The sequence below is a fragment of the Pseudophryne corroboree genome, chromosome 4, assembly GCF_028390025.1.
Source record: "Pseudophryne corroboree isolate aPseCor3 chromosome 4, aPseCor3.hap2, whole genome shotgun sequence".
Classification (NCBI taxonomy): domain Eukaryota; kingdom Metazoa; phylum Chordata; class Amphibia; order Anura; family Myobatrachidae; genus Pseudophryne; species Pseudophryne corroboree.
In genome coordinates, this window is record NC_086447.1 from 73,070,999 (window position 1) to 73,095,235 (window position 24,237).

The 24,237-nt window shown below is 48.0% G+C and overlaps 1 protein-coding gene and 1 pseudogene across 1 annotated transcript in view; both read right to left on the reverse strand.

Annotated features, from left to right (window-relative positions):
• The window catches only part of PKHD1 (PKHD1 ciliary IPT domain containing fibrocystin/polyductin), a 985,750-nt gene that overhangs the window by 715,851 nt on the left and 245,662 nt on the right, over positions 1 to 24,237 (reverse strand). The window contains exon 35 of the mRNA XM_063919219.1: positions 16,398 to 16,402. Within this exon, the coding sequence (XP_063775289.1) occupies positions 16,398 to 16,402 (5 nt within the window). The remainder of the gene's footprint in view (positions 1 to 16,397; positions 16,403 to 24,237) is intronic.
• On the reverse strand, positions 15,387 to 15,505 carry LOC134913086 (5S ribosomal RNA; annotated as a pseudogene).

Genomic DNA, 24,237 nt, shown 5'->3' on the forward strand with positions numbered 1-24,237 from the left:
TAAACCTAACCCTCCTCGCTGGGTGCTTAACCCTAACCTCCCCCGTAACCTTCCGTCCCTGGTCCCTATCCCCAAACACCCTTCTGCTGCCTATACCTAACACCCCCCCTCCCCCCCACGGCAGGGCGGCAGCTCGTCCCACCGTCCGAATGAACGGAATGCCGATTGTCGGGTTTGTGTCCTCCCCCAGGATCCCGTTTGTCGGGAAGGTGACTGCTTCCCGTGAAACTTGGAATTAGTTTAACTGAAAAGACTGATCTGGGGTAAAACTTCCCTTAGAAAAAAAAACAAAGGTTGCACAGAATTTTCCTGCGCTCTCAGCAAGTTTTAACGCTCCCCATCAGTGTCAGCACCAATGACATCTCATTATATAGTGAGGATGGACAAAGACAGGTACATTGCAGTTCTCCAGCCGTCTCCCCTCTCTCGCTCCCTATCATGACACACAGCTAATTAATTCCTGTGGGAAAGGCAATCAGTGTATTTTTCGGTGATAAGCGAAATTATTTTACATCCCAGACTGATACAATGTGGCAGTGCTGAGATCCTAAAGCCCCACTAATAAACTTAGCTACTGTACAAAGGGAAGCGCGAGACGCGCCTTTGTGAACCTGGAGCCGACACGGGCGACACACGTGACCCAATTAAGTCATATGTCGGTAGATATCTCAGCCGCATCATCGTCTCACGGCGATGAGCCGTAATTCCAATTTACTTTAAACGACTTATAATATAAAAGCGTTCCAGCAATGATTAACCACTTAACTGTTTATTGTTTTTATTTATTCCTGGTGCTATAGATTATTATTATTATTTTTTTCCGCCCTGTCGTTGTGGAAAATGTTCTTTTCGTGCACGTTCCTGATTTTCTATGCATCATTGACTTTTATTCCAAACCCTAATGTGAGTCACATTAAGGCCGCTCTTTCCCTGTGTGAGTGTATCCTACTGTTCCGTGGAATTCCAGCGACTTTCAGACAATCTGTTAGGAAGTGACAAAGCAGATGTGGGAAATATAAACCCCCCTGATTAACGGTGGGAGCCCCAGACTGAACCGTGTGCACATACGGAGGTGGCAATAAATAATAATTTGGCTTTGTGTTCTTTGTGCGCTTCTCGTGAAAATATAAGACATGCTGGGATTCTAAGCTTTGCGTGGATTGGGCACCGATTTGATCTCCTGTACGTCATCGGGGCTCTAGGGCAGTTTTGATAGTCCCAGTTCTGTAAATCGCAACATCTAGAAGATGTCATAGGTGCAAAAAAGGAAAACGTACTGTATACTGTACTATTGATGTTTTTGAAAGATGTCAGACATTTATAGTAAAAAGTAATAAAACGGCAAAAAGGGGCATTGTACTCCCAGAGATATCTGAAGGGCCATACAGTACACACACTGCGATTTTACCTCCGATGTGGACTATATAGTCCATATCTAAAGTAAATATAGTGTATATTGCACCATGTGTATGCACCTTGCGATGCCGATGCGCGGCCCAGCGGGATCGGTATCGCAAGGAAATATAGTGGGTGCAGGCAGGGCCAATACTGTCTATATCAGAGGCTCATGCCTCTGGCGTCAATGTAGTCAGTATCGGCCGCTGCATGGGTCACACCGTGTGTACGCAGCTTAAATAACCTTCAAAAGGTGTAGTGTACATATTTTCCCAGTTCATATGGTGGGTTGAGTTTGGGAGACCGACTCTCAGAATTCCAGTGGTCACATGACTGACAGCGGCATTCCGACACCTAGATTCCCAACACCTGGTAGGTAAGTATGCTAACCCTCTCCCAACCCTAACCCTCCCCACACAGCCTAACCCCTAACCCTCACCTCCCGCAGCCTAACCCTTCCCTCTGCAGCCTAACCTCCCCCCCGCAGCATAACCCTAACCCTCCCCTCCCGCAGCCTAACCCTTCCCTCTGCAGCCTAACCTCCCCCCCGCAGCATAACCCTAACCCTCCCCTCCCGCAGCCTAACCCTTCCCTCTGCAGCCTAACCCTCCCCTCCTATAGCCTAACCCTTTCCCTCCCTTTAACCCTAACCCTCTCCAGCATACTTCCGTTCGGGATGTCAGCTGTCGGAACTCAAGTGTCGGGATTCCAACGGGTGTTGGAATGCTGACGGTCTTCTGACAACCGGCATTCCAAACGTCGGGATGCCAACTACATCCCCATATAGCAGCAGGACAGCAAATGTACCTACACTTACACAGGGCTGGAATGGTCACCTGGAAATTCTGACAAGGACCAGAATGGCCAATGGCCCAATGGGCTGGTTAGGCCGCCTGAAAGCTTGACCGAGCAGCTCTTTCTCCGGGTGCTCCGCTGGGTCGGCATGCAGATATATGTGGCGCATGCCTCTGTTAGGTGTGGTCACACCCCAGTAAGCTTGGCCGTGCCCCTTTCTTACAATGCTGTTACCGATTAGGGACCCCAGTCCGTCTCAGCGCTTACGTAACACTAGAGATGCCTGCAATCGAGTTTCAAAACAAACTTCACATTGGATGCTGCCTGCACTATTTTCTGTCTGGTCAAAGCATACAGGTCCACACTTTATAAGAATTGGACAGGGACCTGCCTCCCCTGAAAATAATTCAAGACAAATGTCCTGTGGAAGCTGAAACTGTGGTGTTTTTCTATTTGCTGCTATGCTGCATTGGGTTGGGTACAGGATACCGGCAATCAGGATGATGGAGTCAGTATACTGACACTGGCATCCCAACTGCTTGAAAACCCAACAAGGGCACTGGAGGAAGGTAACCCTAATCCTAAAACGGACCCTAACCCTCCCTCCCTGCAGCCTAACCCTAACTTTCCCCCTACCCGCAGCCTAACCCTAACCCTCCCCCCCCCCACAGCCTAACCCTCCCCCAAAGCCTAACCCTAACCCAACCCCCACAGCCTATCCCTAACCCTCCCCGCAACCTATCCCTAACCGGCATACTTACGTATGGGATTCCGGCTGTCGGGATTCTGACTGCTGGGATCCCAACTACATCCCACTACATTAGAGACAAACTTCTATGGTACTGTTAGTGAGTGCTCCCCCATTTTTTGCTATATATATTCTTGGCTGGGGTTGATGTTTCCAAGTCATTATATTGTGTGACAACCAGGGAAAATATTGGATTTTCTGTGAGTGCGGACACCACTTGGATAGATAGATAGATAGATAGATAGATAGATAGATAGATAGATAGATAGATAGATAGATAGATAGATCTGTATCTATGACAACACTTATAAATATGTTATCTCCTATATAATGGGCCAGATCTGTCACTCTGCGAGTCACAGAGCTAGGCCAATAGGAGGAGGAGGACGGCGCCCCTCAGTCAGTCAGCACCACCGCTGTATGTATGACCGCTCTGTCTCCCGCCCCTGCCTCCTCCTCTCTCCCCCACCCTCTCTCCCCAGCTCCCCCTCCTCGGCCGGCGGTGACTACCAGGCTCGCAGAGCGGGCGGCCAGGGAAGCAGCACGCTGAGTATCTCCCCGGAGTGGCGTCCACCCGGCCCGACTGCACCTTTGTCTTCAGCTCCATCCTGCCTATGACAGCTTCCGTGTCCCAGGGTACAGGGGATAATATCCCACTTCTACTGTACACACTGCCCGGATTCTGCTCCCAGTCCTCCTGCCCGCCCATACACTGCATTACTACACTACATACACACACTGCACACATTACATATATATATATATATATATATATATATATACATACACACATACACTTATATGTTGTTTTAATAAATTTTTATGTTAGTATTTGTTATCTGACGTAATTTATCCGGAGAGTACTGTAAGGGTCCGTTTTTAGGTAGGGCGTTGATATAACTCCCTTGGCGCCATCTCCTCTATTTCGTTTCATATTTTCACACATTTAGTTCCTCCTAACAGGGAACTTAGAGGATACAGGCAGCCATATAATTAATTAATTTTAGTGTTTTATTTGAAATAGCGCAGTGGGAGAGTAATTCTTGTCATATATATATATATATATATATATATACACATACACTGCTGCACTACATACACACTGTACACTGCACACATTACATATATATATATATATATATATATATATATATAACCACACAATGTTATACATACATACACTGCACTGCTACACTACATACATACACTGCACACATTACACACATATATATATATATATATATATATATACACAGTGGTGCAATTGTGCGGGTATGGTCGGGTACGGCGTACCCTTAAGAATTTGGCAGTGGGTACGCTATACTACCACCCGCACACATTGCAGGTCACCAGTGACGCGCACTACCATTACTGCAGCCTCACACTTTAGGGGGAGAGGAGAGCGCAGCATGCAACCCTCCTCTCCTGCCTGAGACAGTCCGGCAGCCGCGGCATGCACTGAAACGCCTGTTCATGAACCAATTAGACCTTGCGGACAGGCAGCCAATCAGGAGCCAGATCTAAAATACGGGATGCCGCCACCGCAGAACTCAGGAGGACGCGGAGACTGGACTGAGGGCAGAAGGAGCACGTGCTGTGCTATCCTCTCCCCAGCAGCAGAAGGCAGTTCCATCCCCAGGCAGCAGCAACAACAACGATGAGTTGCACTGCTGGGGCATATCTGGCACTCTGGGGGCATGTGTATCTGGCAAAATAGGGGCATATCTGGCACTGTGGTGGGAATATCTGGCACTCTGGGGACATGTGTATCTGGCACTGTGGGGGCATATCTGGCACTGAAGGGGCATATCTGGCACTGAAGGGGCATATCTGGCACTCTGGGGGCATGTCTATCTGGCAAAGTGGGGGCATATCTGGAGTGTTTGGGCATATACGGCACTGTGGGGGCATATGTGTATCTGGCATTGTGGGGGCATTTGTGCATCTGGCACTATTGGAGTCATATGCGTATCTGGCCCCCCATATGTGTATCACGCCCCCATTTTCATTTGCCACACCCCATGTGACATTTAGCCACACCCATTTTTTTGCCACACGCACACAGTACCTGTAAGACATTTTTTCTACTTGCACCACTGTATATGTGTATATATATATATATATATATATATATATATACACTGCTTAAAAGAATAAAGGGAACACTTAAACAACACAATGTAACTCCAAGTCAATCACACTTCTGTGAAATCAAACTGTCCACTTAGGAAGCAACACTGATTGACAATCAATTTCACATGCTGTTGTGCAAATGGAATAGACAACAGGTGGGAATTATAGGCAATTAGCAAGACACCCCCAATAAAGGAGTTGTTCTGCAGGTGGTGACCACAGACCACTTCTCAGCTCCTATGCTTTCTGGCTGATGTTTTGGCCACTTTTGAAAGCTGGCGGTGCTTTCACTCTAGTGGTTGCATGAAACGGAGTCTACAACCCACACAAGTGGCTCAGGTAGTGCAGCTCATCCAGGATGGCACATCAATGCGAGCTGTGGCAAGAAGGTTTGCTGTGTCTGTCAGCGTAGTGCCCAGAGCATGGAGGCGCTACCAGGAGACAGGCCAGTACATCAGAAGACGTGGAGGAGGCCGTAGGAGGGCAACAACCCAGCAGCAGGTCCGCTACCTCCGCTTTTGTGCAAGAACAGGAGGAGCACTGCCAGAGCCCTGCAAAATGACCTCCAGCAAGCCACAAATGTGCATGTGTCTACTCAAACGATCAGAAACAGACTCCATGAGGGTGGTATGAGGGCCCGACGTCCACAGTTGGGGGTTGTGCTTACACCAAGATTGGCAAATTCGCCACTGGCGCCCTGTGCTCTTCACAGATGAAAGCAGGTTCTCACTGAGCACATGTGACAGACATGACAGAGTCTGGAGACGCCAAGGAGAACGTTCTGCTGCCTGCAACATCCTCCAGCATGACCGGTTTGGCAGTGGGTCAGTAATGGTGTGCGGTGGCATTTCTTTGGGGGGCCGCACAGCCCTCCATGTGCTCGCCAGAGGTAGCCTGACTGCCATTAGGTACCGAGATGAGATCCTCAGACCCCTTGTGAGACCATATGCTGGTGCGGTTGGCCCTGGGTTTCTCCTAATGCAAGACAATGCTAGACCTCATGTTGCTGGAGTGTGTCAGCAGTTCCTGCAAGACAAAGGCATTGATGCTATGGACTGGCCCGCCCGCTCCCCAGACCTGAATCCAATTGAGCACATCTGGGACATCATGTCTCGCTCCATCCACCAATGCCACGTTGCACCACAAACTGTCCAGGAGTTGGAGGATGCTTTAGTCCAGGTCTGGGAGGAGATCCCTCAGGAGACCATCCGCCACCTCATCAGGAGCATGCCCAGGCGTTGTAGGGAGGTCATACAGGCACGTGGAGGCCACACACACTACTGAGCCTCATTTTGACTTGTTTTAAGGACATTACATCAAAGTTGGACCAGCCTGTAGTGTGTTTTTCCACTTTAATATTGAGGGTGACTCCAAATCCAGACCTCCATGGGTTAATAAATTTGATTTCCATTAATAATTTTTGTGTGATTTTGTTGTCAGCACATTCAACTATGTAAAGAACAAAGTATTTAATAAGAATATTTCATTCATTCAGATCTAGGATGTGTTATTTTAGTGTTCACTTTATTTTTTTGAGCAGTGTATATATAATGCACTGCTACACTACATACATACACTGCACACATTACATATCTATCTATCTATCTATCTATCTATCTATCTATCTATCTATCTATCTATCTATATACAGTATATACTTACACTGCACTGCTGCACACCATCCATATATATACATACATACATACATACATACATACATACAGGGTGTAGTAGGGTATGCCGGTGGCCGGACTCCCGGCGGCCAGCATACCGGCACCAGAATCCCGACCGCCGGCATACCAACAGCTGGGCGAGCGCAAATGAGCCCCTTGCGGACTCGCTGCACTCGCCACGCTATCTATTCTTCCTCCAGGGGGGTCGTGGACCCCCAAGAGGGAGAAAAAGTGTCAGTACCCGCCACTCCCCCAACCACAGCACCTACTAGGTGATTCATCGCAGTGATGTGCGGTGGGGTGAGGCAGGTGAGGCAGAGCCTTTCCTGTCATACTTACGTTTGAACCAGAATTTTGTCTGAACAAAGTATATGAAAAATACTAATAATTTGTTTGAAATATCTTCTTTGCATTATTCTAATAATTTTTATAGCCAAAACTCTGGAGTAAAAGGTCTATGGCAGGGGAGGCAGTGCCCTCCCTGCTTATCTTTTCCGCACATCTCTGATCAAACCTCACCAAATTTCTAGGTTTTTTTTACTGCTGCACATTTGTATAATGCCCAGATGTACCCTTCGGTTCATATATTGCATGGAATTCTGGCTCTGGGGTTAGCCAGTGCCTCCTGAGCCATTTAGCTCACCGCACGTCCCTGATTCATCGTGCCCTGCATGCGCTGTTCACGCCATCACAAGGGGCTATGACCCCTTAATAATCGCACGCCCTTTGTCCGTGCAATATTTAACCACTCACAGAATTATGATTGGAAATACTCCATATAATCTAAATATTGCACGGCCCAAGGGCGTGCAAAGGTTAAGGGGGCGTAGCCCCCTGCGACGGTATGAAGAGCGCCCGTAGGGCACGATGAGTCACCTAGTTATAAATAATACTGACCCTTGATTTATAATAAAATGTTGATTGCATCATTGAAATTTAATTTACCCCAATCATAAATTCATTAATTGGAACACAATTCACGTTTCACATAGTTATTACTTAGCAATTCCTCCTCATGAGCTTTATGGTTATTGATACAAGCAGGGATGGACCGGGACTATACAACGGTCCTGGCATAGTAGAGGCCCCAAAATGGGGTGTGGTCATGGCTCACAGGGCGTGGCCGCAGTGTTTTTGTATATAAGCCGCCCTGCATCCAAGCACAGAAAATGTTCTACTGTTGTCTAACTTTTCCAGGTAAAGACTGGGGATCACCATAACAAACCATGATATTATACATTTCACTCATCCCTAATACATGGCATGCATGCCTGTGTGATGAGGCCACAGCCCGTGACTAAATAAATTGGGCCACTTGACAAGAAAAAGAGGCCACACCCATATGACTGTACAAAGAAATCCCAAGGCAATGACCATATAAGGGCATAACACCCATCATAGTGATGTCACAGACATGTCATAACTAAAGCAGCGTGCAAAGCAGGGAGCCCAAACAAGAGATACCTACAAGACATGGCTTTTCGAAGACCAAGCCGTACCTGCAGAAGGAGACGTGCCTACCTAGGAACACCTAGAAGAAGAAGATCTATAAGGGCCCTGGTACCAGAAAGTCACAGAAAAGTGTACTGTGAGGTTTTTCAGTCTGGAAATGAAGGTAACACAAATACCTTTGTAGTCCTTGGGTGGGGGCAATATTTTATATGATGACCGGCAAGATCATTCAAACGACAGTACATGTGGTTTTAGCATTTTTACCTGTCACATCCAATTGTTATTTTTTTTCTACTACTGTATTTTTTCCCAGTGAGTTGTTCTGTGATTTTTTTTTTTTTTTTTAAATCAAAGCTTATTTATTTTTAGCATGTAAAAAATGTGGAGATATATTTTTAATAAACAGATTTATAATGATTTTAAATTCCCACGGACATACAATAACTGCCAACAGGCGATGGCTTTGAAAAATGACTGCTTAGTAAATATACCCCTTGGATCGGGTTGGGTATGGAATACCAGCAAGTGAGGATGCCTTTGGTCAGAATACAGACACCTGCATCCCAACTGGCAAAGTCCAGACAGATGTGAGCAACTAAATGAACCCTAAGCCTAGCCCTCCCTTCCCGCAGCCTAACCCTAACACTCCTCCTAGTGTCTAACCCTAACCATCTCTCCACAGCCTAACCCTAACCCTCCCACCACAGCCTAACCAAAACCCTCCCCCCAATCCAGCCTAACCCTAACCCTCCCCCTAGTCCTTAAACCTAACCATCCTGCCACAATTTAACCTTAACCCTCCCCCCACAGCCTAACCCAAACCTTCCTCCTGCAGCCTGACCGTCTAGGCAGCCCAGCAATGACAGGTGGTAAGGCAGCTAAAATCACATAATGTGGGCCTGTTTTTGTGCCTACGGTATTATTAACATCAGTGCATACAGGGGGAATGATTCTGCACCAGACACAAAAGCATTAAGAGGAAATATATGACCAGAATTGAAAAATAAGATTTTACTTACCGATAAATCTATTTCTCGTAGTCCGTAGTGGATGCTGGGACTCCGTAAGGACCATGGGGATATAGCGGCTCCGCAGGAGACAGGGCACAAAATAAAAGCTTAAGGATCAGGTGGTGTGCACTGGCTCCTCCCCCTATGACCCTCCTCCAAGCCTCAGTTAGGATACTGTGCCCGGACGAGCGTACATAATAAGGAAGGATATTGAATCCCGGGTAAGACTCATACCAGCCACACCAATCACACCGTACAACTTGTGATCTGAACCCAGTTAACACTAACAGTATGATAAACGCAAAGGAGCCTCTGAAAAGATGGCTCACAACAATAATAACCCGAATTTTTGTAACAATAACTATATACAAGTATTGCAGACAATCCGCACTAGGGATGGGCGCCCAGCATCCACTACGGACTACGAGAAATAGATTTATCGGTAAGTAAAATCTTATTTTCTCTGACGTCCTAGTGGATGCTGGGACTCCGTAAGGACCATGGGGATTATACCAAAGCTCCCAAACGGGCGGGAGAGTGCGGATGACTCTGCAGCACCGAATGAGAGAACTCCAGGTCCTCCTCAGCCAGGGTATCAAATTTGTAGAATTTAGCAAACGTGTTTGCCCCTGACCAAGTAGCTGCTCGGCAAAGTTGTAAAGCCGAGACCCCTCGGGCAGCCGCCCAAGATGAGCCCACCTTCCTTGTGGAATGGGCTTTTACTGATTTTGGCTGTGGCAATCCTGCCACAGAATGTGCAAGCTGAATTGTACTACAAATCCAACGAGCAATCGTCTGCTTAGAAGCAGGAGCACCCAGCTTGTTGGGTGCATACAGGATAAACAGCGAGTCAGATTTTCTGACTCCAGCCGTCCTGGAAACATATATTTTCAAGGCCCTGACAACGTCAAGCAACTTAGAGTCCTCTAAGTCCCTGGTAGCCGCAGGTACCACAATAGGTTGGTTCATGTGAAATGCAGAAACCACCTTAGGTAGAAATTGAGGACGAGTCCTCAATTCCGCCCTGTCAGAATGAAATATCAAGTAAGGGCTTTTATATGATAAAGCCGCCAATTCTGACACACGCCTGGCTGAAGCCAAGGCTAACAGCATCGACACCTTCCATGTGAGATATTTTAAGTCCACAGTGGAAAGTGGTTCAAACCAATGTGACTTTAGAAAACTCAACACCACATTGAGATCCCAAGGTGCCACTGGAGGCACAAAAGGAGGCTGTATGTGCAGCACCCCTTTTACAAATGTCTGAACTTCAGGTACTGAAGCCAGTTCTTTCTGGAAGAAAATCGACAGGGCCGAAATTTGAACCTTAATGGACCCTAATTTTAGGCCCATAGACAGTCCTGTTTGCAGGAAATGAAGGAAACGACCCTGTTGAAATTCCTCTGTAGGGGCCTTCTTGGCCTCACACCACGCAACATATTTACGCCAAATGCGGTGATAATGTTTTGCGGTTACGTCCTTCCTGGCTTTGACCAGAGTAGGGATGACTTCTTCTGGAATGCCTTTTTCCCTCAGGATCCGGCGTTCAACCGCCATGCCGTCAAACGCAGCCGCGGTAAGTCTTGGAACAGACAAGGCCCCTGCAGTAGCAGGTCCTTTCTTAGAGGTAGAGGCCACGGTTCGTCCGTGAGCATCTCTTGAAGTTCCGGGTACCAAGTCCGTCTTGGCCAATCCGGAACCACGAGTATAGTTCTTACTCCTCTCCTTCTTATGATTCTCAGTACTTTTGGTATGAGAGGCAGAGGAGGGAACACATACACTGACTGGTACACCCACGGCGTTACCAGAGCGTCCACTGCTATTGCCTGAGGGTCCCTTGACCTGGCGCAATATCTGTCCAGTTTTTTGTTTAGACGTGACGCCATCATGTCCACCTTTGGTTTTTCCCAACGGTTTACAATCAGGTGGAAGACTTCTGGGTGAAGTCCCCACTCTCCCGGGTGAAGGTCGTGTCTGCTGAGGAAGTCTGCTTCCCAGTTGTCCACTCCCGGAATGAATACTGCTGACAGTGCTATCACATGATTTTCCGCCCAGCGAAGAATCCTTGCAGCTTCTGCCATTGCCCTCCTGCTTCTCGTGCCGCCCTGTCTGTTTACGTGGGCGACTGACGTGATGTTGTCCGATTGGATCAACACCGCCTGACCCTGAAGCAGAGGTTTTGCTTGACTTAGGGCATTGTAAATGGCCCTTAGTTCCAGAATGTTTATATGAAGAGACGTTTCCAAGCTTGACCACAGGCCCTGGAAATTCCTTCCCTGTGTGACTGCTCCCCAGCCTCTCAGGCTGGCATCCGTGGTTACCAGGATCCAATCCTGAATGCCAAATCTGCGGCCCTCTAGTAGATGAGCACTCTGCAGCAACCACAGGAGAGACACCCTTGTCCTTGGCGACAAGGTTATCCGCTGATGCATCTGCAGATGCGATCCAGACCATTTGTCCAGTAGATCCCACTGAAATGTTCTTGCATGGAATCTTCCGAATGGAATCGCTTCGTAAGAAGCCACCATTTTCCCCAGGACCCTCGTGCACTGATGCACTGAGACCTGTCCTGGTTTTAGGAGGTTCCTGACTAGCTCGGATAACTCCCTGGCCTTCTCCTCCGGGAGAAACACCTTCTTCTGGACTGTGTCCAGAATCATTCCTAGGAACAGTAGACGTGTCGTTGGAATCAGCTGCGATTTTGGAATATTTAGAATCCACCCGTGCTGACGTAACACTACCTGAGATAGTGCTACTCCGACTTCTAACTGTTCCCTGGATCTTGCCCTTATCAGGAGATCGTCCAAGTAAGGGATAATTGAAATGCCTTTTCTTCGTAGAAGAATCATCATTTCGGCCATTACCTTGGTAAAGACCCGAGGTGCCGTGGACAATCCAAACGGCAGCGTCTGAAACTGATAATGACAGTTTTGTACTACAAACCTGAGGTACCCTTGGTGAGAAGGGTATATCGGGACGTGGAGATAAGCATCTTTGATGTCCAGAGACACCATATAGTCCCCTTCTTCCAGGTTCGCTATCACTGCTCTGAGTGACTCCATCTTGAATTTGAACCTTTTTATGTAAGTGTTCAAGGATTTCAGATTTAAAATTGGTCTCACCGAGCCGTCCGGCTTCGGTACCACAAACAGCGTGGAATAATACCCCTTTCCTTGTTGCAGGAGGGGTACCTTGATTATCACCTGCTGGGAATACAGCTTGTGAATGGCTTCTAGAACTGCCTCCCTGTCGGAGGGAGACTTTGGTAAAGCAGACTTCAGGAAACGATGAGGGGGAAACGCCTCGAATTCCAGTTTGTACCCCTGCGATACTACCTGTAGAATCCAGGGATCCACTTGCGAGTGAGCCCACTGCGCGTTGAAATTTTTGAGACGGGCCCCCACCATATCTGAGTCTGCTTGTAAAGCCCCAGCGTCATGCTGAAGACTTGGCAGAAGCAGGGGAGGGCTTCTGCTCTTGGGAAGCGGCTGCATGGTGCAGTCTTTTTCCTCTTCCTCTGCCCCGGGGCAGAAAGGAGTGGCCTTTTGCTCGCTTGTACTTATGGGAACGAAAGGACTGAGATTGAAAAGACGGTGTCTTTTTCTGCTGATGTGGAGTGACCTGGGGTAAAAAGGTGGATTTTCCAGCCGTTGCCGTGGCCACCAGGTCCGATAGACCAGCCCCAAATAACTCCTCCCCTTTATACGGCAATACTTCCATGTGCCGTTTGGAATCCGCATCCCCTGACCACTGTCGCGTCCACAACGCTCTTCTGGCAGAGATGGACATAGCACTTACTCTTGATGCCAGGGTGCAAATATCCCTCTGTGCATCACGCATATATAATAATGCATCCTTTAAATGTTCTATAGTTAACAAAATATTGTCCCTATCCAGGGTATCAATATTCTCAGTCAGGGAATCCGACCATGCGACTCCAGCACTGCACATCCAGGCTGAGGCGATTGCTGGTCGCAGTATAACACCAGTATGTGTGTATATACTTTTTAGGATATTTTCCAGCCTTCTATCAGCTGGTTCTTTGAGGGTAGCCGTATCAGGAGACGGTAACGCTACTTGTTTAGATAAACGTGTGAGCGCCTTATCTACCCTAGGGGGTGTTTCCCAACGCGCCCTAACCTCTGGCGGGAAAGGATATAATGCTAATAATTTTTTAGAAATTAGCTGTTTTTTATCGGGAGAAACCCACGCTTTTTCACACACCTCATTTATTTCCTCTGACTCAGGAAAAAATATTGGTAGTTTTTTCTCACCCCACATAATACCCTTCTTTGTGGTACTTGTAGTGTCAGAAAGGTTCAATGCCTCTTTCATTGCCGTGATCATGTAACGTGTGGCCCTACTGGACATTACGTTTGTCTCGTCACCGTCGACACTAGACTCAGTATCTGTGTCAGGGTCTGTGTCGACCCACTGAGGTAACGGGCGTTTTAGCGCCCCTGACGGTGTCTGAGACGCCTGGACAGGCACTAACTGATTTGCCGGCTGTCTCATGTCGTCAACAGTTTTTTGCAAATTGCTGACATTATCACTTAATTGTTTAAATACAATCATCCAGTCAGGTGTCGATTCCCTAGGGTGTGACATCACCAACGCAGGCAACTGCTCCGCCTCCACATAATTTTCCTCCTCATACATGTCGACACACGCGTACCGACACACAGCACACACACACCGGGAATGCTCTGATAGAGGACAGGACCCCACTTAGCCCTTTGGAGAGACAGAGGGAGAGTCTGCCAGCACACACCCAGCGCTATATATATATACAGGGATAACCTTATATAAGTGTTATTCCCTTATAGCTGCTGTTAATTATTGTTATTTGTGCCAACAATGCCCCCCCCTTCTCTTTTTTACCCTGATTCTGAAGCAGGACTGCAGGGGAGAGTCAGGGAGCCGTCCTTCCAGCGGAGCTGTGAGGGAAAATGGCGCTTGTGTGCTGAGGAGATAGGCTCCGCCCCTTCACGACGTCCTTATCTCCCGCTTTTTTGTGTAAAATGGCAGGGGATTAAAATACATCCATATAGCCCAGGAGCTATATGTGATGTATTCTGTTTTGCCACCTAAGGTATTCTGTTATATTGCGTCTCAGGGCGCTCCCCCCCCAGCGCCCTGCACCCTCAGTGACCGGAGTGTGAAGTGTGCTGAGAGCAATGGCGCACAGCTGCGGTGCTGTGCGCTACCTTAGTCTGAAGACAGGATGTCTTCTGCCGCCGATTTCACCGGACCTCTTCGTCTCTTCTGGCTCTGTAAGGGGGACGGCGGCGCGGCTCCGGTGACCCATCCAGGCTGAACCTGTGATTGTCCCTCTGGAGCTAGTGTCCAGTAGCCTAAGAAACCCGATCCACTCTGCACTCAGGTGAGTCCGTTTCTTCTCCCCTTAGTCCCACGATGCAGTGAGCCTGTTGCCAGCAGGACTCACTGAAAATAAAAAAAAACTAACTAAACTTTTATTCTAAGCAGCTCAGGAGAGCCACCTAGATTGCACCCTTCTCGGCCGGGCACAAAAATCTAACTGAGGCTTGGAGGAGGGTCATAGGGGGAGGAGCCAGTGCACACCACCTGATCCTTAAGCTTTTATTTTGTGCCCTGTCTCCTGCGGAGCCGCTATATCCCCATGGTCCTTACGGAGTCCCAGCATCCACTAGGACGTCAGAGAAATTAGAGGTATTTTCCTAAATCTGTAACTCTGGTGGTGCACCCTGAGTCAAGCAGTATAACTATTTGAACAGGGTAGAGAAGAAGCAAGACTCTTTGTGGGTGCACTCATAAATGGATATACAATGATCAGGATATATAATGAAGAAATTTAGAACATACACTTTTAATAGATATCATTAAAATAAAGGTATCCAAAATTAAGGACAAACAACATTCAATATAAAAGACTTTGGTCTGTGATCGCCAACGTATTTGTGTATTTAGCTCACCACATCGTAATCTAAACCTTGGGGACCAAAGTTGCTACACCTGCAAACCGATATTTTATGTAGAGGCCTTGGAGTCTGTATAGTAGACTCACGGAGATGTCACATGTGTTAACAACACTGAACCAGGTATAAATGTTGAGATAAAGATGGATAAAAGTTTTGAAGAAAGTCAAGCGCAGTGATTCTGCTGTAAACGTTAGGCATGGAGTCTAAGAATGAACGAATGATTCTACTAAACTCGGTATTCCCAGGTGGTCTCCCATCCAAGCACTAACCGAGCCCAACGCTGTTTAGCTTCCAAGATCAGACGGTATTGGGCGTTATCAGTGTGGTATGATAGCAGAAGATTTAAGGACGAAGCAACTCCCTGGATCACTGATGAGAGATCACTTAGAGAAAAGTAGGAAGAAGCAACATCGTGGCTCTGAATGAATGTTAGGCGGAGGTGATATAACAGTTAGGTGTACCATACACTCATGCTGTGTCTCCGGATCACTGGTGAGAGTCCACAAGCAAGAAAGAAATATTGTGTACAGGTGTTATATTGCCAGTAATGATATCAATCAATTTTAGAGAAAGTGGAAAAAATTTTATATACAGGTGACGATGCAGTCATCCCCATTGGTGGTTGTTGCCGCACATATACCAATGACTTTTATATATATGTATTTATATATAATATAATTTATTTTAATGATATCTATTAAAAGTGTATTTTTTTTTATTTCTTCATTATATATCATGATCACTGTATATCCGTTTAAGAGTGCACCCACAAAGAGTCTTGCTTCTTCTCTACCCTGTATTATTAACATCAATAAGATTAATTTCCCAGTTATTTCCAGTCAATTTTGACCACCTCACAGTTCACAATATTGTTCACCAAAAAGGCCAAAGCCTGGCTGGCTAAATTAAGCAACAAAGCAGCGGCACAAACACACGGCAGTTATTTCTGTTTAACCACTTGCCTGGCATGGTGGTATCAGATGTGACCACACCAGCAAGTGCTTTATCTGACCTGGTCGCAGAGAATGCGACCAGTCAAACAGACATCATGTGCCGCTACAGGGAAGAGAAACTTCCCGCTGCTGCCAGTTTCAGAGGGAACTTGAAGGTCCCTCTGCCTTCCCGCATCCTCCCCCAGTATTTGCCATGCTGACGATCACTGCTGATCGGTCAGCGAGGCAGGACCCCCCACCCAGCGTCTGCAGACAAAAGTAAATTAACCCCCCCCAACCCTCCCTCCTGTGTACCTGGTGGCTGTCCTAGCTGTTAAACTGAAAGTAGTGATGGTCTGGGTGCTTCTGATGTTCCAATGGTGCCGACCAATGTTCCAATGTTTGTGGGGTGGGGGACAGCATTTTTTTTACAGATATATTTTTTTTAAAAACTAAAATCAATTTGGATACGGTTAAATCCTGTTCCCCTAATTTACTCATTAAAAAAAAACCGACAGTTTCTGAGTGTTTTTTTGGGGGAAAATCGTCAGTTAAGTGGCTAAAAATGTTCTGATAGTTAGTACTGTATTAGCAATAACCTATCAAACCAACTCACAAGAAAACAAGACAACACAGAAATTTACTAAGAATCGTGTGTGGATTATCACTGCTATAAAGTAGTTACCGAACAGCAAAGAAAAAATAACAGCACATGCCTATTCTCAGTGCCCAACCTGTACCTCCTTCCTGGGGGCTCTGGGTCACTGATGACTGGCACCATGCGCCCATGTTAAGCCCCGATCAATCAGCATTTATGTTGAGCAGTTCCCCAAAATCTATAAAAACAGCGTTCCATACCTGTGGGTCAGATACAGTGCAGGTTACAGTGCAAGTCAGATACAGTGCGGGTCGGATACAGTGCAGGATACAGACGGTGCAGGTCAGATACAGTGCGGGTCGGATAGAGTGCAGGATACAGACGGTGCAGGTCAGATACAGTGCGGGTCGGATACAGTGCAGGATACAGACGGTGCAGGTCAGATACAGTGCGGGTCGGATACAGTGCAGGATACAGACGGTGCAGGTCAGATACAGTGCGGGTCGGATAGAGTGCAGGATACAGACGGTGCAGGTCAGATACAGTGCGGGTCGGATACAGTGCAGGATACAGACGGTGCAGGTCAGATACAGTGCGGGTCGGATACAGTGCAGGATACAGACGGTGCAGGTCAGATACAGTGCGGGTCGGATACAGTGCAGGATACAGACGGTGCAGGTCAGATACAGTGCGGGTCGGATACAGTGCAGGATACAGACGGTGCAGGTCAGATACAGTGCGGGTCGGATAGAGTGCAGGATACAGACGGTGCAGGTCAGATACAGTGCAGGTCGGATACAGTGCAGGATACAGACGGTGCAGGTCAGATACAGTGCGGGTCGGACTCAGTGTGGGTCAGATACAGTGTGAGTTGGATACAGTGCGGGCCTGATACAGTGCAGGTCAGATATAGTGTGGGTCAGATACAGTGTGAGTTGGATACAGTGCGGGCCTGATACAGTGCAGGTCAGATATAGTGTGGGTCAGATACAGTGTGAGTTGGATACAGTGCGGGCTTGATACAGTGCAGGTCAGATATAGTGTGGGTCAGATACAGTGCAGGTTACAGACAGTACAGGTCAGGTACAGTGCCAGGTCGAATACAGTGCTGTCTGTGCCCTCTGTGCAGGTGTGCCAGCGGTGTCGGCAGTGTTGGGATGCTGGCGGTGTCCTCTGTGCGAGTGTGCCATCAGTGTTGGCAGCGCGGGAGTGCCAGCAGTGTTGACAGTGCGGGTGGTGCTGGCTGTGTTGGCAGTGTGGTGGTGACAGCAGTGTCGGCAGTGAGGGGGTGCTGCTGGTGTCCTCTATGCGGGGGGTGCCATCTGTGTAGGGGTGCCAGCCATGTCGGCAGTGTGGGGTGTTTGCAACGGGGATGCCAGCGGTATCCTCAGAGTGGGGGTGGGGGGTGGTTTGGCGGTGTCCGGTATCTAATGCTTTGCTCATTGAATTCTATGGGCAAGCACTAATTGGCTGAGAACCGTGACAGACTGCAGCAGTCAGCCTATTGAATTCAATGGGACTGATGCCCGAGGCAAAACTTTAAGATCCATCATCGTAATTGTGAGGTTTTGCCTCAATTTGGGATCAGGGGGATCAGGGAGATTCCAGAACTTCGGATGGGTCCGGTTATGTGATGTTGACCGTGGTTGGTCTTCCATCCAGTCATGCCTCTTCTGATCAGCAGATTTATGGCGGTACAGATGGTGTAGGGCAGTATGGTGTAATGCAGGGGTGGGAAACCTTCGGCCCTCCAGCTGTTGTTGAACTACACATACCAGCGTACCTTGCTCATTTTTTGCTATTTGGCCGTGCTAAAACTGTTACAGGGCATGCTGGGATGTGTAGTTCAACAACAGCTAGAGGGCAGAAGGTTCCCCATCCCCGGTGTAATGGTTAGCATTACTGCCTCACATCACTGAGGTCATGGGTCTGATTCCCACCATGGCCCTAACTGTGTGGAGTTTGCATAGTCTCCCTGAGTTTGTGTGGGTTTCTTCCGGGTACTCCGGTTTCTTCCCACAATTCAAAAATATACTGGTAGGTTAATCTTGTTGTTATCCAATTCACCTAATGTGAATGTGTGTACATGTGGTAGGGAATTCAGGGCCTAATTCAGATCTGATCGCAGCAGCGTTTTTTGCAGCGCTGTGACTTTTGGGTTCGGTATAGATTACCGGCGGGCGGGATACCGGCTGTCAAAATCCCAACAGCAGCATTCCGACCCAAAAGAATGCCGGGGTGAGTGCTCACCACGCTGCAGGCTTGCCACAGAATCTATTCCCACCCTGTGGGTGGTGCCATGTTGCGCCGGGATTTAGGCAGGTGGCATTGCCAGCTGTCGTGATTCCGGCGTCAGTATCCTGACCGTTGGGATCCCGACAGCTGGTAATTGAATCGCATCCCCCCTCCTTTTTGTAGACTGCCTAAGAAGTGCTATCTATCTATCTATCTATCTATCTATCTATCTATCTATCTATCTATCTATCTATCTATCTATCTATCTATCTATTCAACAACTATTAGCCAGCATAAGACAAGAAAATCTCTAATAATGTTCATTTTACATTGTAGCAGGCTACAGACGCCGACGTCACCGACACGCAGAATGATGAGTGTGGTTACTGTAGACGTCTCCCTGCTGACTGACTCTTCAGATCCAGATAAAAACAAACCCCCCGTCCAGCATTTAAAGATCCCAGCATGACGATAGTGTCATACTCTGCCGCATCAAAATACAAAATAACGTAATAAAAACAGTGTAGCAACAAAATGTAACAGAAAACCCTTCAGCATAACTCGGTCTCTGCTATGATCTTTTATGTGTTAAAGTATGTATGGTGTGTGCTTTACCGATTTAACCAAAGAGTCTTCTGGATTCTCCAGTGCAGCAATGTATTAGGGGGAGATGTATCAAGTCTTGGAGAGAGATAAATGTGGAGGAAGTTGGTTAATGATTGCCCCTATAAAGCATCGGGCAGATTCACTGGACAGTCACCATTGTCTGCAGGTTGTTACATTTACCCCCAAATATCAGGCGCAATCTGGTTTATGTAACTCTGTGACCAAAGGGGAGATGTTGGGCAAAAGCAACTAATCAGATTCTGCCATTTATCCAGCACAGTCTATGAAACGACAGTTAGAAGCTCACTGGTTACTTTGGTAACTTCTCTACTTTACTTCTCTCTGAGGCTTGAAACATCCTCCCCCCATTGAGTGATCAATATAAGCAGTGCCGTTTCTTGCGGCCGGGCGAGCCATGCACTTTGCTGGTCCCTGTTTCCCCCTCCTGCCTCTTCCCAAGTACTCCTGCTCGGGGGGCGGAGTTTCGTGGAATGATGCGGTTGCGTCGTGACGTCACAACGCAATCGCGTAATTCCGCGAAACTCTGCCCCCCGAGCAGGAGTACTCGGGAAGAGGAGGGGGAGCCAAGCTGGAAGGAGGAGGCGGCCGGCGCGAGGAAGGAGAGGCGGCCCGACCCGAAGAGCGGGAAGAACATCTTCAAATGTAAGTTGTCTCTCTCTCCCCCCCCCTCTCCCTTCCTTCCCCCCCACTTGACACTTGCCTGCCACACTGTATAAAATAGGGACACCTGCCTGCCGCAATGTGTAAAATGGGGACACGTGCCTGCCGTACTGTGTAAAATGGGGACACTTGCCTGCCGTACTGTGTAAAATGGGTACACTTGCCTGCCGTACTGTATAAAATGGGGACACTTGCCTGCCGTACTGTGTAAAATGGGGACACTTGCCTGCCGTAATGTGTAAATTGGGGACACTTGCCTGTCGTACTGTGTAAAATGGGGACACTTGCCTGCCGTAATGTGTAAATTGGGGACAATTGCCTGCCGTGCTGTGTAAAATGGGGACTCTTGCCTGCCGTACTGTGTAAAATGGGGACACTTGCCTGCCGTAATGTGTAAATTGGGGACACTTGCCTGCCGTAATGTGTAAATTGGGGACACTTTCCTGTCGTACTGTGTAAAATGGGGACACTTTCCTGTCGTACTGTGTAAAATGGGGACACTTGCCTGTCGTAATGTGTAAAATGGGGACACGTGCCTGCTGCCATGTGTAAAATGGGGACACGTGCCTGCTGCAATGTGTAAAATGGGGACACGTGCCTGCCGCAATGTGTAAAATGGGGACACGTGCCTGCTGCAATGTGTAAAATGGGGACACGTGCCTGCCGCAATGTGTAAAATGGGGACACGTGCCTGCCGCAATGTGTAAAATGGGGACACGTGCCTGCCGTAATGTGTAAAATGGGGACACGTGCCTGCTGTAATGTGTAAAATGGGGACATGTGCCTGCTGTAATGTGTAAAATGGGGACATGTGCCTGCTGTAATGTGTAAAATGGGGACACGTGCCTGCCGTAATGTGTAAATTGGGGACACGTGCCTGCCGCAATGTGTAAAATGGAAACATGTGCCTACCGTAATGTGTAAATTGGGGACACGTGCCTGTCGTAATGTGTAAAATGTGGACACGTGCCTGCTGTAATGTGTAAAATGGGGACATGTGCCTGCTGTAATGTGTAAAATGGGTACTCTTGCCTGCCACAATGTGTAAAATGGGGACACTTGCCTGTCGTAATGTGTAAAATGGGGACACGTGCCTGTCGTAATGTGTAAAATGGGGACACGTGCCTGTCGTAATGTGTAAAATGGGGACACGTGCCTGCTGCCATGTGTAAAATGGGGACACGTGCCTGCTGCAATGTGTAAAATGGGGACACGTGCCTGCCGCAATGTGTAAAATGGGGACACGTGCCTGCCGTAATGTGTAAAATGGGGACACGTGCCTGCTGTAATGTGTAAAATGGGGACATGTGCCTGCTGTAATGTGTAAAATGGGGACACGTGCCTGCTGTAATGTGTAAAATGGGTACTCTTGCCTGCCGTAATGTGTAAAATGGGGACACTTGCCTGTCGTAATGTGTAAAATGGGGACACGTGCCTGCCGTAATGTGTAAAATGGGGACACTTGCCTGCCGTAATGTGTAAATTGGGGACACGTGCCTGTCGTAATGTGTAAATTGGGGACACGTGCCTGTCGTACTGTGTAAAATGGGGACACGTGCCTGTCGTACTGTGTAAAATGGGGACACTTGCCTGCCGTAATGTGTAAATTGGGGACACTTGCCTACCGCAATGTGTAAAATGGGGACACGTGCCTGTCGTAATGTGTAAAATGGGGACACGTGCCTGCCGCAATGTGTAAAATGGGGACACGTGCCTGCTGTAATGTGTAAAATGGGGACATGTGCCTGCTGTAATGTGTAAAATGGGTACTCTTGCCTGCCACAATGTGTAAATTGGGGACACGTGCCTGTCGTACTGTGTAAAATGGGGACACGTGCCTGCTGTAATGTGTAAAATGGGGACATGTGCCTGCTGTAATGTGTAAAATGGGGACATGTGCCTGCTGTAATGTGTAAAATGGGGACACGTGCCTGTCGTAATGTGTAAAATGGGTACACTTGCCTGCCGTAATGTGTAAAATGGGGACACGTGCCTGTCGTAATGTGTAAAATGGGTACACTTGCCTGCCGTAATGTGTAAAATGGGGACACGTGCCTGCCGTAATGTGTAAAATGGGGACACTTGCCTGTCGTAATGTGTAAATTGGGGACACGTGCCTGTCGTACTGTGTAAAATGGGGACACGTGCCTGCTGTAATGTGTAAAATGGGGACATGTGCCTGCTGTAATGTGTAAAATGGGGACATGTGCCTGCTGTAATGTGTAAAATGGGTACTCTTGCCTGCCACAATGTGTAAAATGGGGACACTTGCCTGCCGTAATGTGTAAAATGGGGACACTTGCCTGCCGTAATGTGTAAATTGGGGACACGTGCCTGTCGTAATGTGTAAATTGGGGACACGTGCCTGTCGTACTGTGTAAAATGGGGACACGTGCCTGCTGTAATGTGTAAAATGGGGACATGTGCCTGCTGTAATGTGTAAAATGGGGACACGTGCCTGCTGTAATGTGTAAAATGTGGACACGTGCCTGCTGTAATGTGTAAAATGTGGACACGTGCCTGCTGTAATGTGTAAAATGGGGACACGTGCCTGCTGTAATGTGTAAAATGTGGACACGTGCCTGCTGTAATGTGTAAAATGGGGACACGTGCCTGCTGTAATGTGTAAAATGTGGACACGTGCCTGCTGTAATGTGTAAAATGGGGACACGTGCCTGCCACAATGTGTAAAATGGGGACACTTGCCTGTCGTAATGTGTAAAATGGGGACACGTGCCTGCTGCAATGTGTAAAATGGGGACACGTGCCTGCCGCAATGTGTAAAATGGGGACACGTGCCTGTCGCCCATTTTAATGAGACCATGCCCATTTTAATGAGGACACACCCCCTTGTCTGGAGCACGCGCACCTTCGGCGCGCGCATGTTTTTTTTTTTAAATTATACCTATGGGGGGGGGGGGCATTTTTTAATATCGGGGGGTGGGGGGTGGGGGGGGCATTTTTAAATCTCGCACTGGGAGCCAAATTGGCTAGAAACAGCCCTGAATATAAGTTAGGGAAATTGGCAAATAAAAAAAATATACTCAAATCAAATACAAAAAGAAATAGGTAAAAACAATATGTGTTATGATAATAAACCCTTGGGAACAGTATGCAGCAATAATTAATACAAGCATGATGAATAAATTACAAAGGGATGATATAGGGATCCTGGGCGCTTGGGATGCCGGCAGTCAAAATACCGACAGCGGCATCCTGACGCTCAAGAGCCCAACACCTATTAGGTTAGAAAACTACCCTTAACCCTTAATCTCCCTAGCTCTAACTTTCCTCTCCCACACTTCAGTGTCTCTAGTGCCAGTCCCAAGTTGGCGCCTGACTCCTGGGCACAGCCCCTCCTCCCACTCAGTACTCTTTGGATGTACAACACTTTTCCCAGAGTCCTGTCAGTGACTGGAGCCGGTGGTCACCCCACGTATTTTCCCTGGGAGCCCATCCCAACAACGTACCGGGGAAGGGAAGGGGGGGGAGGGGAGATATTGGGGAAAGAATGGAGACAGGGAGTCAGAAGGAGGAGGGACAGTGACGAGAGTCAGGGAGATGTGGAGACGGTGAGAGGGGGGGAGGGTGGTGAGGGAGACAGAGATGGGAGGCAGAGTGGAGTGGACACGGGGGCAGAGAAGGGGCTGAGGGGGACAGAGACAAGATATGGAAGCGAGAGTAGTAAGGGGATAGAGATTGGAGACAGAGGGGTGTGGTCCACAAAGTTGAGAGACAGACAGCAAAGGAGGGTGAGGGGGACAGAGATTAGTAACAGGGGAGGTGGGTGAGAGAGACAGACAGAGATGAGGGACAGTGAGACAGGGTTATTGGGGACAGAGATTGGAGATGGGGGGGTTACAGAGATTGAGGACAGATGAGAGATAAGCAGACAGCGGAGGGGAATGAGGGGGAAAGATGAGAGACAGTGGAGGGTGGCGAGGTGTACAGAGATGAGAGTCAGTAAGATGGGAGCAGCGATTGATTAAGACCCCATGGAGCCCTAAGCAACATACATT